This window comes from Delphinus delphis, chromosome 15 (genome assembly GCF_949987515.2).
Source record: "Delphinus delphis chromosome 15, mDelDel1.2, whole genome shotgun sequence".
In the NCBI taxonomy this organism is placed as follows: domain Eukaryota; kingdom Metazoa; phylum Chordata; class Mammalia; order Artiodactyla; family Delphinidae; genus Delphinus; species Delphinus delphis.
The window spans coordinates 24,143,136-24,159,788 of NC_082697.1; the positions used below are offsets into that span (position 1 = coordinate 24,143,136).

Sequence of the window (16,653 nt, forward strand, 5' to 3'; positions counted from 1 at the left end):
TGGATGCAGTTCATGGTTTACCAAGGCAATTACAATAGTAACATCAAAGATCACTGATCACGGGTCACCATAACAATAATAATGAAAAAGTTTGAAATATTGCAAGAATTACCAAAATGTGACACAGAGATATGAAGTGATCAAATGCTTTTGGAAAAATTGTGCCCTTAGGGTTGCCACAAACCTCCAGTTTGTGAAAAACACAGTGTCTGTGAAGTACAATAAAGCAAAGTGCAGTAAAATGAGGTGTGCCTGTGTTATAACTTTGTTTTCTGTTTCCACAGATTCTACTCTTACTTTTATTATTTCCTTCCTTTTTTTGAAGTGTATTCTGTTCTTTTTCTAATATCTTAAAAAGGATGTTTATTTATTTTCAGCCTTCCATTCAAATATGATTAATATGGTTGTATGTTTCCCTCAGAGTACTGTTTTATCTGTATTACCTGAATAGTGATATAAGGTATTTTCATAACCATTAATTTCTTTCTTTTTTTTTGTCTGTGCTGCGTTGCTTGCGGGATCTTAGTTCCCCAATCAGGGATCAAACCCAGGCCCCCAGCAGTGGAAGCACGGAGTCCTAACCACTGGACTGCCAGGGAATTCTCTTATAACCATTAATTTCTTTTTTTTTTATAACTTTTTTTTTAAATTTATTTTTGGCTGCTTTGGGTCTTCATTGCTGCGCATGGATTTTCTCCGGTTGTGGTGAGCAGGGGCTACTCTTTGTTGCAGTGTGCAGGCTTCTCATTGCGGTGGCCTCTCCTGTTGCGGAGCACGGGCTCCTGGCACGCAGGCCTCAGTAGTTGCAGCAGTTGTGGCTTACGGGCTCTAGAGCGCAGGCTCAGTAGTTGTGGTGCACTGTCTTAGTTGCTCCACGGCATGTGGGATCTTCCCGGACCAGGGCTCAAACCCATGTCCCCTGCATTGGCAGGAGGACTCCCAACCACTGCGCCACCAGGGAAGTCCCAGCCATTAATTTCTAACATCAAAGCTATCTGTTATCATTCCTTCTTTGACTCCTGAGTTATTTGCAAAAGTGTTTAACACTTTCCTAATGTATTTATAGGTAATCTTTTTATTAAAGATTTTGAGAAATTGCATTATGGTCAGAGCATGAGGTCTCTATGATACAGATTCCTTAAAGTCTGTTGATATTGCTTTATGGCCTGATTCAGGTATGTGGTCAGTTTTTATAAATCCCCCAAAATGTTTTAAATGAATGTGAATCCTCCAGGTACACTGTTTTATAAGTGTATTTGTCTTTTTATATTATATAAATTTGTTTATTTTGTTATTTTATTTATTGTTTTTGGCTGAGTTGGGTCTTCATTGCTGTGCGCGGGCTTTTCTCTGGTTGCAGCGAGTGGGGGCTACTCTTCGTTGCAGTACGTGGCCTTCTCGTTGTGATGGATTCTCTTGTTGCAGAGCAGGGCTCTAGGCGAGTGGGCTTCAGTAGCTGTGGCACAGGGGCTCAGTAGTTGTGGCTCGTGGGCTCTAGAGCACAGGCTCAGTAGTTGTGACACACGGGCTCCATAGTTATGGCTCACAGGCTCTAGAGCACAGGCTCAGTAGTTTTGGCGCACAGGCTTAGTTGCTCCGCGGCATGTGGGATCTTCCCGGACCAGGGATCAAACCCATGTCCCCAGCATTGGCAGGCGGATTCTTAACCACTGCGCCACCAGGGAAGCCCGAGTGTATTTGTTTTTTAAGATCTTTTGTGAATAAATTCATGAAGTGTGTTATTCGTATTTCTACTTCATTACTGATTTTTGTCTATTAGATCTACTAGTTATCCACTGATGATGGATTTGTGTATTTTTTCCTTTGTAGCTCTGTCCAAGTTTGTTTTATATACCTTGAGACTGTGTTATTAGGTACCTGCAAGTTTAGAGCTGTAATATCTTTCTGATGAACGTTTTATCATGATAGAACATCTTTATCTCTGCATTACGTTTTACATTAAAGTCTATTTTATCTGGTAACAATAACCAAACTAATTTTCTTTTGGTTAGTGTTTACCTAGCATATATTTTCAATCCTTTGATTTTTCACCTATTCTGTGTCCTGTGTTTTCCAGGAGGGATCTTGAAGTTTAGTCTGATAACTGCTGTTTGTCCTTGAGATCCTTAAATGTACCATTCTGCCTTCTCTCCCAGCGGCAATACATACCCGTGAAAGTGAAGAGCAAAGCCTTCTGGATCTTCTCTTGGGAGTATGCTACGATGTACTTGGGAAGCCTGGTGGTAATTGTTTGCCTCTCCTTCTTCCTTCTCAGTTCGTGGGATTTCATCCCTGCAGTCTATGGCTTCATGTAAGTAATGACCTCATTAGAAAACCTCTGGAAGCTAATTTAGTTTTCACAGCTCCACCTGGAATCAGAGGGCGAGCAAGCACAGGCAGCATCTAGAGCAGTGGTCCTCAAACTTTAGTGTGCATCAGAATCACCTGCAGGGCTTCAACACCCAGATTGCTGGTCTCCACCTCCAGAGGTTCTGATTAAGTAAGTCTGGAGTAGGGACCCCAGAATTTGCATTTCTAATAAATTTTCAGGTGATGCTGTTGCTGCCAGTCCAGGGAACACTCTTTGAGGACCACTGGCTTGATCTAGTGCGATTAAAGAACACTCTCTGGGAACATCCAGAGCAACTACCAGCCTCTGACTGGGAGGTTTTGATTCAATCCGAAACAGTAATGGATGTATTCCTCTATTGCAAGAGGGTCTCCAGCAGTTTTAAAATAAAGCCAATAAAATATGTCAGACTTTTAGAGAAAATCAAAAAGGGTTTGCAGGATGAATTCTGCAGGCATTTCCACATATTCTGTCTGTGATATGCTGAGGAAGATAACTGCCCAAGCCTGAAGGAACTCACAGCTCAGTGGGTGATAGACACTTAAACCTGCCAGGGTGGGAAAGGGATCTGTGGCAGGCTCCCCTTTGGGATTCTGGGCTGCTTATTTGTGTTAAATCCTGGCTGAGCCTAACAATGACTTAGTAACCTTCAGCTTTTCATGCTCTGCCTCAGATAAGAGTTTATAACGCCGATGAATAACTTTTCCTAGTTTTCTGCTGGTCCACAGATTGTGTTCTTTACCTCATTTCACAGAAAAGGAAATGTAGTTACAGCAGGAAGCAAAGACTTGCCCTGGGTGGAGGCCTTCGTCAGAGAAATCTGACCATGAACTATTGCCTCTCTCTCCCTTTTCATGCTTCACTTGTACTTTTAAAATTGTAAATTGACATCAGTTTCAACCCCTTATATATTTTTTAATGTAATGTAAAATTTTTAGAACGGCCAGAATTGCAGCCAATCTTTATCTGATATAACCAGACAAAAAGTTTTCCAGTTAAACCCTTATTTCTCAAACAAGGTCTGGGATCCTAGCCAGAACCTGGCAGTGGTTCCTCGGGCCCCTAGACGTCTCACTGCAGTGTCAGGCACTCAGTCTTCTGGCTCCTGCTGTGGGCATGTGGAACAAGAATGGGCAGGAACAGGATCTTTGACCTTGTCTTCCAGACAAGTCTTTAGAATGCTCAAAATAGGTATTGTTTATTTCAAACCCATTCCTCTTTTGCTACAGTGCTGGGCATCTCCTGGTTTTGAGCACATATATCTTGGGCAGTAAAAGAGGGGCTGGTCTTTTGATTTCTAGCACAAATCCCTGCCTTGTCTCAGCTCTTTGATGCATGCCAGAGTTTGGTTCAGGCAATATTTTTTATGGGTTATTATTCTATGTGTCTCTGCCCCTTGTTTTTGTTAATTACATATATCCCGGTTGCCTGGAGAGCCCCTCACATCCTGACCTCTGTGGAGACAAAGTCATCCTTGACTGCCCAGCAGCGACCAAAGCCTTCAGGAGAAAACCAGGTCAAAGCAGATCATTCATAACTTCTCTGTGTTTTTTCTCTCCCTTTTTTATCTTTATTCCAGACTTTCCGTTCCAGATCTTACTCCAAACATTGGCCTCTTCTGGTACTTCTTTGCAGAGATGTTTGAGCACTTCAGCCTCTTCTTCGTATGTGTGTTTCAGATCAACGTCTTCTTCTACACCATCCCCTTAGCCATAAAGCTAAAGTAAGTGGTTGGACCTGCTGGTTTTTTGTCCACAGAGTCATTTGTAGCTTTACAGGTGCCCTTCAAACTGGGAACATCTGCTATCAGGTTTGTGCCATTTTTGCCCAGGGAACCCTGCCCTCAGTCGCTTCAGTGGCTTGGCTGCACACAGCAATAGAATCACACGTGAGTACAGGGTGCAGAGACAGTGCTTTGGAGCCCTGTATTTCCCCTGGCCTCACTTTGGGGGACTTGAACCCACATTGCTGCTGAGCCCAGTCACTGTTCTAAACAAGAGCAGTGTTGGGGTGTGGAAGGTATCCTTGGAAAAAGTGGATCTTTTTGGGTGTTCATCAGCATCCCAGTGACAGTTTGCTCAAAGGGACTCAGGATGTATTAGTTGGGAGGCTGGCTACCTGCAGCTCTGTTTAATCATCTGATCAGTTTCCCTCAAAAGGGATGCCTATAAAGCTCTCTTCTGCAGTGTAAGAGGGCTAACATGTGTTGTCCATCCCACCTTTCTAGGCTTTTTGACAATATTCATGCCTAACCCTTCCAGCAACTCTTGGAGGTAGGCATTATGTTATTATCACTTCCATTTTATAGTTGAGGAAATTGCCGTTCAGAGAGGTGGAACAATTTTCCCAGGGTCACGCAGTCAGTAAGCATGGAGCAGGGATTCAGACCCAGGTTTGCTTGGCTCCAGAATCTATGCTCAGTCCCCTGCACCATGCCAGGCTCCTGAGAGAGATCACTTATAGTAGGTCCCAGAAATGGTTCTATTATCCTAGCTTCAGAGAAGGGAAAACAGGCACCAACAGGCATAGATATGCCTGTGTGGTCCAGGGAGGCTGGAAGAGTTTGATTTAGATTTTCAGAGCTTGAGTTCTCTGCTCTAACCTTCCTGCCGTTCTCCATGGCCAGTGAACCAATGCACATGGTTCCTAGTCTATAAAAGCTCAGAGTCGATGTTTCCTTCCCATGACATAGCCTTGGCCTGGTATCTGACAGAAAACCATTCTTCCTTGGCCCGGCAGGCTCCAGAATCCTGGCAGCCTTACTCAGCCAAGCTCTCCAGCTGTCTGTGGTCCACATTTCCTGCCCTTGTTCTGGTCAGGCCCAGCCACTGGGCTGAGAGAAGCAGGGAGCCTGGAGCACCTTTCCTCACTCTGTGTAGCCAGCTCTCCATCAGCTTCTGTTGTTGGCATGTGAAAGGCCACAGACAGCTCCTGGGTAGACAGTAGCACCACCATCTTGTGACACCCTCCCCTCCACCCAACCCCGGCCAGGACCTCAGAGTTGTGGGGACAGAAGATATGAAGATACCTGACCTCCTCTGCAGCTGCCCTCATGTGCCTGGATATGAAGTTCCACTCTGGCCCCTGCAGTGCCAGCTTTGTGAGAACAGGCCCTCCAGGGCGCCTCTCCCCAGGCACTGTTGCAGGGGGTTCTGGTCTCCATGTTTTTTGGCACTACATTGTCACTAGCTTTTTCATAGGAATGGTGCAGCTGTTACCAGCTACCTAAGAAGCCCAAAGCCAGTGACTTGGATTAGCTTTAGGAAGATGCTCACTGAGGTAGCTGGACCCTTTCTAGAGGCTACAGGACTGCGTGACTTTGCCAAGCTGAGTTTCTGAGTCATTTGCTATATAGTGTTTGGGTGTGTACACGTTTGTCTCCACATCTCAGATTTACACCCATTGAGTCACCCTGACCTTTGACCTGCAAGAGGAGAATGCCATGCCATTAACCTGAAGAAAACCTTCATGAGCTGGATATCCAGGTCCTGTGCGGAAGTAGGCCACGTGCATGTTGTTTAGGTGTAGCTGAGCAGGGTGCACACCTCGCTTCTTCCTGTTGGCTTCCCTTCAGCACTTGGTCAGTTCTTGGAGGAGCACAGGAGATTGAGTTCTGTCTCATCCTCCCTGATCAGAGCTGTGATCCTGCTGGGCACTCAGGAGAATAGCACTGGTGGTGCTTAGGGGTTCTAGAGACAAACAGCTCCATCACTTACAGACTCTCTTATCTTCTCTGAACCTGATTTCCTCAGCTGCAAATGTGGTGACAGCATTGCCTATCTAGAGGGGTAGTTGAGGTATAGTGAGGATCACATGTAATGATGCAAGAAAAGGGCCTAGCCCAGAACTTTGCACAAGTGAGGGTTCAGGAAATGGTAGGCAGTGTTACTAGTTTAAGGTAACAAGAATTCCAATTCCAGCCCTTAAGAGCGAAAAGCTGCATGCAGCTGTCAGTTCTCTTTCTGGAAAGAAGCTCATCATAGCTAAAGATCTGTAGTCCCCACTGACCCTGTTGTCAGAGAAACAAAGCATCAGCAAGGAGGCACCTCCTGCCCTGGGTGCAGTGTTAGAGGGGCCTCTGGCATGGGTGGCTGCCTGATAACTCTGACAAGCAGTCATTTAAGCCCAGTAATAAAGGGCGCTGACTTCATGTGTTCTCTTCCTCGGCGGCTCCTGGCGGAAGGCCCAGAGCTGGCAGGGGTGGGGCTTGATTGAAACATCTCTGTGGGCTCTTTCTCTAGTGTTTGCTGGGCTCTTCTCACCACCTCTGGGCATCTCTGGGTCCCTGCAGTTTTCTGCTCTGCTGCTTGGCCCGGCCCCATGTCTTGTGGGTAGCAGAGCCAATGCCTCCATGAAGTCCCCTGGAGAGTATTTTTGGGTTTCAGGGATGGGGTCAGGAGTCTCTGGGCTGGGCCTGGTCCCTGACCGATCTTCCTCTCTCTGTCTGTCTGCCCTGTCTTACCCAGGGAGCACCCTATCTTCTTCATGTTCATCCAGATTGCCATCATCTCCATCTTCAAGTCCTACCCGACAGTGGGGGATGTGGCCCTCTACATGGCCTTCTTCCCTGTGTGGAACCATCTCTACAGATGTGAGTACTCCCACCTCTCACCCCCTGGTGGCAGATTTGTGTCACCTAGCCCCGGATGAAAACAGCCAGGGAAAAAGGAATTGATAGGCATTTGCTGGGCATCTGCTGTGCTGGCAGCACCAAGAGGGAGACAGTGACATGAGGCACAATATCTGCCTCCTAGATGCTATGGACTAGTGATAATAATACTAGCATTTATTGAGTGCTGTGTACCTGGTCACTGTGATTCTAAGGGTGTTACATGCATTAGCTCATTTTATCTTCACACCAGACTTTGAGGAAAGTATCCCCATTTGCAGAAGAAAAAACTGAAGTACAGAAAGGTAGAGCCACTTGTTCAAGGTCACATGACTGGTAAGTAGTATAGAAGGGCTGGCATTGGAATCCAGATGTGTGATTCTCCAGCCAGCACTGTCCAGTAGGGCTTTCTGTGATGATAGAAATGCCCTATGTCTGCACAGTCCAATAGAGTAACCACTAGTGTGACTGAGAAATGGAATTTTTAATTTAAATTAAATTTACGAAGCCACACATGGCTAGTGGCTATCGTGTTGGACAGTGTGGCACTAGGCCTTGGCTTACCCTTTCCCAGTGCTGCACTGAAAGGTCCATAGAAGACAGATGGGGAATACTAGACTTCCGACCTGCCGTGAAGACCCCTTTAAGCTCTAACCATCCCTTCCTCAGAAGACGGTCTAGCAGTGATCTGGTTGTGCTTTCTAGTATTTCCTAGTGTTTCCCTGAGTCGGGCTCTTTGCCCTCTGTGTGGGTTCTTTTCAGTGTTTGTGGGCTCCCTGAGGGTAGGCTCATGACTCACTTGCCTCTGTGTCCCCAGCACCCAGGATTAAACCTGACACACAGAACAGCTCAACAAATGTTTGTGGATGGGTTTTTTATATATATATATAATTTTTATTGGAGTATAGTTGATTTACAATATTGTGTTAGTTTCAGTTGTACAGCAAAGTGAATCATTTATACATATATCCACTCTTTTTTTTAAGATTCTTTTCCCATATAGGCCATTACAGAGTATTGAGTAGAGTTCCCTGTGCTATACAGTAGGTCCTTATTAGTTATCAGGTTTTTTTTTTTTTTTTTTTTGCAGTATGCGGGCCTCTCACTGGTGTGGCCTCGCCCATTGTGGAGCACAGGCTCCAGACGCGCAGGCTCAGTGGCCACGGCTCACGGGCCCAGCTGCTCCGCGGCATGTGGGATCTTCCCAGACCGGGGCACGAACCTGTGTCCCCTGCATCGGCAGGCGGACTCTCAACCACTGAGCCACCAGGGAAGCCCTGTGGATGGGTTTTTTAAACCTCCCTAATAAAGAGGCAGTGCCAGTGACCCAACACCACTTGATTCTCTAAAACAGGAAGGGAGCTGTTGAACTTTCCTTGCACAGCAAAGTATCAGGAATGAACTCGGGGAGGGTAGGCTTCAGAGGCAGTGAGTCTTTGTTGTTGTTTTGGGGCTGCTGGGTGTCAACCAGGAAGTGAAACTGACCAGCTGCTAGAAAGAAACCTGTCTGTAGGAGTTGGCCTCTGAGCACAGGTAAACAGGTGAGTGGGCAGGACAAGCCAGGCTGCTCCTCCAGGTGACGCCTGGTGGGGCAATGACCAGATGACCAGACTGGAAGCAGGAAGTAGCATCTTCTGTCTGTGGCATCCTCATTGCACAGACAAGAATCACCCAGTCCAGTGGGCTCAGAGTCAGCTTGGCAAGTCACAAGAGCACAAGACATGTGAACATACCCCAGTTTGTGACAGGGTGAGTCTTGGGGATGTTGATTCTCTTTCCCCCAAGACAGAGTCCTTTTTAGCTGTCTCTCCCACACAGGGCATCTGCCCCCGATAAGATCTTTCATCCCATATTGCTGAACACAGTCTGGAGCCAGACCACCTTGAGTCTGAATCCTGGCTTTCCCATTACTAGCAAGTTATTTAACCTTTCTGAGCCTCCCGTTATTTCATCTGTCAGATAGAGGGAATATCTTTCATGAGTGTTTTAAGTTTGAGAAAAAATAAATGTAAATAGCACCACATTTATTAGTAGTAGTAATAATTACACAGAGGGGTCTGCTGCATAGTTTCATCATCAAAGCTTCAGGCTCAGTAGCCAGTCATTCAGAGTCATTGAAATAAACATATTTTTCAAAACTTGAAATGAACTATTTTATGCCCTCTGGGATGTTGAGGCACAAAAAAATAAGGATGGGCTTTCTGGAAACCTGGATGAGCTAGTAGATGCTGTTGCTGGCTGGCTGGGCAAGTTCAGCTTGTCTGAAAGTCCTGCAGAGAGGGTTGGCTGCCACCCCTGGAGGTGCAGCTCCTGCAGCAGAGAATATTCAGGCTTGGAGTGTCTGTTTGGGGCATGACAGCTGTGAGTCATTACATTCATGTGGGAGCATCTTCAGCCTGGTCCTGTGGACATGTGAGTGGAGATTTTATGAAGTCTTTACGCCTAGGTTGAATATATTCAGACTTTTAATGTGGTTAAGAATTCAGTTTAAACATGAGTTACCAGTGCCAGCATGCCTGCTCGCACATTCACCATTTTATTTTCCTGTCCTGCTCAATGGGGAGAAGAGGCACGTGGGCCCTTCCCTGAGTGCAGGTCCCAGATACCGGGACTCTGTGGTGCTTGGGGCCAGGATGAATCATACAGACACACAATTGCGGTGTTAGGGAACAGCCTGCTGGCAGAAGCCATGCCAGCCTGCAGTGGTCCAGCTCAAAGAGCCAGTTACCAAAGGGATGGATTTTGTGAGTGTGTGTGTGTATGTTTTGTTTTTATTAAACTATTGTATAAAGATAAAAGAATATTGATTTAAAAATACTCATTGGGGCTTCCCTGGTGGCGCAGTGGTTGAGAGTCCGCCTGCCAATGCAGGGGACACAGGTTCGTGCCCCAGTCTGGGAAGATCCCACATGCTGCGGAGCGGCTGGGCCTGTGAGCCATGGCCACTGAGCCTGCGCGTCCGGAGCCTGTGCTCCGCAACGGGAGAGGCCACAACAGTGAGAGGCCTGTGTACCGCAAACAAACAAACAAACAAACAACAACAAAAAAAATTAATTATAAAATGTAATAATACAATAAATTCCCATGTACCCAGCACCTAGTTTAAGAAAAGAAACATCACCACGTCCTTTGAAGTCCCTAAATCCCCTCTGTGCCCCTCTCAGTGACACTGGATTCTTTCAGTGGAATTTTATTTCTGAATGCCTGAGGCTCAGAGAGGGAAAGTGACTTGCCTGAAGTTTCAGTTTGTCAGTGGTGGAGCGACAGATCCGATGAAGTCACCCAGTGAACTTGGGGAATCTGATTCCATCTGGCCTAGCACGTCTGATGAAGGGTGAACCGTTGCATCTCATCAGGCCCTGGACATCTCTGACATCTCCGACACCTCCTGGTGCCTGGAACAAGCCGTCCTGTGCCCCAGGTCCCTGGCTCCATCTGCTCTGGCATATACCTGTAATCCTCTGGCCTGTCATCCAGCAAGAGTGAGTAGCAGCTCCCCAGTCCTGCAAAGGTCACCACAGGCCAGAAGCCAACTGGATGCTGGTGACAGTTCCTCCGGGCACATGAGAATGTATCTTCGCAGCTTTGTGTGATTGCACCCAGGAGCTGCATGTGAGCCTCTCTCAGTCTCTGCACTTGGTCACCTTCTTGTCACCTGGTCTGAAATCCAGAGTGGCTAGAGGCATGGAACAAAGACCTACCCTGCACTATCAGGCCACAGGAGTTTTATATTAGGAATAGTGTATATTCTTTTCAGCAAAATAACTTCCAGGGGATCAAAAAGAACCACTGAGAAATGTAAATAGTGATGTTGGAGTGGAGGAATGTTAAATAGGTATGTTCTTTCTTGAGGTTGTAACACTATTTAATAATAATAACAATAATAATAATTCTCAGCGCACACATCCCTTTTCCCAGACTTCTGTTTCTGGGAGCAAGGACAAGGCTTCTGACAGGTCTCAGAAAGGCTTGAGTCAGGGCTTTCACCTCTCAGCTTTGAAAACCCAGAATTGTGGAAATTTCAGATCAGAAAAGAGGACCTTGCAAGCCCTCCAAGCCATGTTTCCAAATTGTAGGATTTCACGGACCACTAACATTTCAAAAAATTCTGGTGACAGAGTTGCCAACTTTTTATTTTTCTGAAGACATGAAAACAGTCAACTACTAGTCATTCATCCCCATTTCATAAAGGAAAATACTTTTTAACAACAGCAACAGGCAACAAGATACCTATCATTTCTTAAGAAAGAATGAAGCTTAAGTTGAAAACATTCAGCTTTAATAAGAACTCTGAACTACCTTCTCCTTATTCTCACTGTGACACTGACCAGTGAAGTCTCTGTTGCAGACCATTATGGGCCTCTTATTTGGCAAAGGTCTGCAGCTGTAATCTAGTGGCTCAGAGGCTTGGCTGCATATTGGAATCACCAGGGAAGCTTTTAGAAACCAATATGAGGTACTTCCCTGGTGGCACAGTGGTTAAGAATCCACCTGCCATTGCAGGGGACACGGGTTCGATCCCTGGTCCGGGAAGATCCCACATGCCGTGGAGCAACTAAGCCCGTGCACCGCAACTACTGAGCCCGCGTGCCATAACTACTAAAGCCCACGAGACTAGAGCCTGTGCTCCGCAACAAGAGAAGCCGCTGCAATGAGAAGCTCATGCATTGCAACGAAGAGGACCCCCTGCTCGCCGCAACTTGAGAAAGCCCGCACTCAGCAACAAAGAACCAAGGCAACCAAAAATAAATTAAAAAATTAAAAAACCAATATGGATGCCTGGGCCCCACCCCTATAGACTCTGATTTACTTAGTCTGGGTGAGGCTCCCCATGTTAGTTCATTTTACAACCAGAATTGAGAACCTTGTCTGTAATCCAGTCCCCTTTCCAATGCATGAACCCCAAGTTTAGCATTTCAACCAAGTCATTGTACAACTGAGACAAGAGGCCTTAAGGATCGGGGGTTTCCCCATCTCTTAAGTATCCCAAAACTCTGACTTGGGAGAAGGGATTTCCTGAAGGTCAGGATCAGAGAGGGGAAGGGAACTTCCATTCACTAAGTGCCTGCCGGGAACCAGACCTAAGGTTTTTTTTTATAAGTGGTAATTTTTTTTAAAATATATTATTTTAATTAAGTTTAAATAATTTTTATTATTTTATTTAAAAATATAATAAAGTGTAAAGAAAGAAACAATAATAGTATATAATCCTATTGTCAGATATCCCCTAGTGAATTAAAAGAAAAAAAAAAGTACAGTGTGATAGGCAGAATAATGTCCCCTCCTTGCCCCCCACAAAGGTATCCATCTCATAATCCCCAGAACCTGTGACTATATCACCTTACATGACAAAAGGGCCTTCAGATGGGGAGATTATCCTGGGTTATCCAGGTGGGCCCAGTGTAATCACAAGGGCCTTTAAGAGTGGAAGAGGTAGAGGCAGTGGGTATATGGGAAATCTTTACCTTCTGCTCAGTTTTGCTGTGAACCTAAAACTGCTCTAAAAACTGAAGTCCAAAAAAAAAAAGTGGAAGAGGGAGGCAAAAGAGGAGGCCATAGTGATACAACGTGAGAAGGACTTAATCCGACATTGCTGGTTGAAGATGGAGGGAGTCATGAGCCACGAATGCAGGCAGCTTCTACATGCCGCACAGGCAAGCAAGTGGACTCTCTCCTAGAGCCACCAGAGTCTGTGGACTTCTGACCTCCCAAAATGTAAGATAATAAATTATATTGTTTAAGCCACTAAGTTTGTGGTAATTTGTTACCATAGCAATGGAAAACACACAGTAATACATCTGTGCCAGCTTTTCCACACAACTTGTTTAGTTCATGGAACACTCCCATGAAGTAGGCATTTTAGCCCTATTTTAGAGATGGGGAAGCTGAGACTCTGAGAAACTTGGTGGCAGAGCAGGAATTTTCACCAAAGTCTCTCTGAAGCCGAGGCTGTGCCTTCCCCCAGCGGAACTCAGCCTGCCTGCCCACGGACCACCCTGTGTAGCAGGTCCTCCCTGGAGCGTTAGGGGGAGCTTTCTCCCTGGTGGGATTCCGCATTCCTTCCGGGGGTAGAGGGTGAGGTTAGAGAGGGAGGGTGTCAAAAAGAGACTTTTAAATCGTCTAAGGAAGAGTGAGGGACATTTGAAGAGCAGGGCAGGAGACTTAAGACGTGAATTGAGGAGAATGGAAAATGTATTCCTAAGACCCAGGGCTGTGGCACCATAGAGATACTGAGAGGTTCATGCTGCCATTTCCATCCATGATTCACTGGTCAGATAGCACCCTGCTTGGGGACAGGAGAGGAGCTACTCTTGGACACCCCGGGATTGGGGGTTAGAGGGCAGTGTCTTGCTGAAGTGCCTCCTTGTGGTGCCCAGAGGCATTCACAGCTTGCCGACTGTAGCCAGCCGAGCCCACAGTGGGAGGTAGAGTCCAAATCTAGGACCTCTCGCCAGCTTTGGGTGTGAGGAACCATTGCCACGGGTCTGAGGTCTGCGTCTTGGCGCCCTGGCACCTCTGAGTTTGTGTGTGTTGGGGAGGGAATGGCGGGGGGTTCTGCCTTTGAGCTACACCAAGCTCTTCGTGGGCCACTCTGTCCTGCAGGGCCGTCACTGCAAGGAAAGGGCCCCAGCGGGAGTCAGCCCTGGGCTAACTGACCATCGTCTGTCTTTGCAGTCCTGCGAAACGTATTCGTCCTCGCCTGCATCATCATCATCTGCTCCCTCCTCTTCCCTGTCCTGTGGCACCTCTGGATTTATGCAGGAAGTGCCAACTCCAATTTCTTTTATGCCATCACACTGACCTTCAACGTTGGGCAGGTAAGAGTCAAGGGCAGCACAGGGACAGGGATTCATTTTGTAGCCTCAGACATTCGACCTGGGCCCTGGGTTCTGCCAAATAGGGTTTTGGAACGAGGATGAGGCCCCATAGAGAAGGTAGGTCAGTAAGAGCAGCAGGGGAAGCTGAATTTGGCTAAAGTTTGTTGCGTTGAATTCTCAGAGCAAGCCTGTGAGACAGTGTTATCCGTATTTTACAAATGGGAACCAAGGCTCACAGAGGTTGTCGATTGTCCAAGGTTATTGGAGGAGGCAAGAACCAAGTTCAGAAGAAGACTCAGTTCCTGAGGCCACCCTCTTTCTGTGATCGCCTGAGCTGCGCGGCCCCTGGAGTGGCTGCAGTGTGCGAGGGCTGGTAGGGGGGGACAGGCAAAGGGGAGGAGAGACTTTCCAGACTTCACAGCAGCGGGAGCAAAGGCAGAGAGATGAGGAATAGTTTGGTCCAGCTGCTGGGCGCGTCTGGAGCAGAAACTGTGCAGCTGGGAGTAGCAGGAGAGGAGGCTGAGCAGGTCCCAGAATGAGAAGTACCAGCAAGGAGCTCCGACCTTCCTCTGGTCCAGGGAGAGCCTCTCCCTTGGGGCCATAGAACAGTGGTTCTCAGCATCAGAATCACAGGGGGTAGCTTGTTAAAAAATGTGGATTCTGTTAATATGTTTTAAATCCTGTGCTTATGTTACGACTGTCACAATCACGTGGCTTTGTTAAAAAAAAAAAAGCATTCCCTGATCCTGCTCCCAGACGCGATGATTGGAATTTGTGTTTTTAACAAGCTCTCCAGAGATGCTGTTGCAGGTGGTTTAGCAAACTTCCCTGAAGTCCCCTCATCCACTGTGCTGCGTTCCCTCATGTCCGCTCTGTCCTAATTGTTGAGTCAAGGTCTTACGAGAATCACTTGTACCGTTTACCATTTCAATTGTCATTGGCACAGCCTGGCATTTCCTGTGCATAATGGACGGGATGGGAAGCAAGGCTCGCCTGAAAGACCAGTGATGCCAGTGAATAATCCCCAGGGAGATGCTTGCCTCCAAGGTTAGCTGCTGGGAAAGAAGAAGGGAGTTAGGGCTCTTGCAGTGACTGATGGGTCTGGTATTTCCTGCATGGACATTTCTGGACAACTAATGTCCAGTCCAGCTATTTATCTTGGTTTGTGTACAGCAGAAAGAAAGATGGAGGAGGGCCCTGTAGCCTGGATAGGACCAGGCCAGGGGGTCTGTTCTGCTGTCACACACACAGGTTACTGATGGCGGATGCTCAGCCCTTCCTACCTGTGTCCATGCAAAACAGAAATCTGCAGGGTGCAACTTAGTACCTTGAATAAATCCAAAAGGTTGTTCTGGCTCTTCTGTCTTGCTGAAATCCCCTTACTTTTCCTTTGAAAGTGATGACTGGCATGTGAGGGCATTGGGCCTACCCTGGGCCTCTGGGGAGCTTGGCAAGCTCCACTGAAATAGTCCACACAGCTTGCTGTCAGGTCATGAGTGTTGAGTGTGGGTCAGGAGTACAAGTTGCAGTGATTATGAAGTATCCATGGAACTTGCCAGATAACAGCTTTTTCCCTAGGGCTGCCTTTATGAGAAAAGGCTCTCTGAAATTGGCATGGGAGATGTTTGCAAGTTGTCAGGTGCCATCAAAGGCAGGAGAAAAAAAAAAGGCAGGAGAAACTGAATTGTTGGAAAAAGGGGGATGGGGATGGGGGTGGGTACAGAGGCCAAGTAGATGGAGGGTTTTAGTGACTGAGCTACAGAGAAAAACCAGGTTGATCTCTTGGCATTGTCCTTTATCTTTTTCAAAAATCTCTTTTAAATGTATTTTTAATCATACAAATAACACATGAATTCATTATTGCCAGGGAAAAGAAGTCAAACAAAATAGAAGCATATGGAATGAAAAGTAAAGATTCGCCTGGGTGCCATCCCTTTCCACCCTAGGGCAGATGTGATCGTTAGAATCAGTTTGGTCTGTGTCTTTGCAGACTTCCTCTGTGCGTTTACAGACAGCTGAGTCCATAAGCAAACACAAAGACATCCCACTCTAAGTACTGTTCTTTGACTTGCTGTTTTTCACTTAATGATCTCACCTTGAGATCATGTTTTTTAACAGCTCTGTGATATCCCTCCTGTGGGAGGATGTCCTATGATTTTTACGACTGGGTAGGCCACTACTGATAGACATTGAGGTTGCTTCTGGTGATTTCACTATTATAAACGGAAGAGCCCTGCATATCCCTCCACATACTCTTGTATACACATGCCAGTATTTTCTCAGATAGATTCCAGGTGGTGGGATTTGCTGGGTCAGAGGGCATAAGCATTGTACCTTTTGGCAGATTTTGCCAATTTGCCCTTCAGACAGGTCATACCAGCCTCCAGACCTCCCGGCAGCAGGCCAGGTGTGTATAAGCTGGAAGTTTGTTCAGACATCCAGCACACCTGTGTCGTCGGCCTGCTCGGGTCCGGCTTTGTGCTCTGAGCCAGAGACAATTCTGTTGGGTCAAATGCTTTCTGGGACTGCTGGCTTTGGGCTTTGTTGCTGCTGCTGCCACATCACTAAAGGGGTATATCAGAGAGGGGCACTTACTCACCAAGGCAGTCACTCGAGTCACATCCTCGTCCTGGAGCATTAACTGAGCTAGAAGAGCACCCCTCATCATGAGGGTTATACTACCCTAGCCCTGCGGCCTGTTGGGAGCCACAGAGAGCAAATAGACATTTAGGATTTTAGTTAAATATCACCTCCCCAGAGAGACCTTCTTTGGGGTTTCCCCACCCCACGGCCTCTTTCTTGGCCTCCTGTTTGTTTCCTTCACAGTACTTACCTGATCTGCAACCCCACGTCATTTACCTGCTTCTCTCTCTGCC

At 46.8% G+C, this 16,653-nt stretch overlaps 1 protein-coding gene across 9 annotated transcripts in view; it reads left to right on the forward strand.

Annotated features, from left to right (window-relative positions):
* PIGU (phosphatidylinositol glycan anchor biosynthesis class U) overlaps positions 1-16,653 on the forward strand; it is a 127,033-nt gene that overhangs the window by 79,035 nt on the left and 31,345 nt on the right. For 2 of the 9 annotated variants that reach the window (XM_060030949.1, XM_060030948.1), the window contains exons 8-11: positions 2,157-2,311; positions 3,930-4,073; positions 6,817-6,941; positions 13,635-13,777. In XM_060030949.1, coding sequence (XP_059886932.1) covers positions 2,157-2,311; positions 3,930-4,073; positions 6,817-6,941; positions 13,635-13,777 — 567 coding nt within the window. Of the gene's footprint in view, positions 1-2,156; positions 2,312-3,929; positions 4,074-6,816; positions 6,942-13,634; positions 13,778-14,034; positions 14,663-14,723; positions 15,116-16,653 lie in introns of those variants that run through there. The other 7 variants (XM_060030952.1, XM_060030951.1, XM_060030950.1 and 4 more) reach the window with 6 other exon arrangements.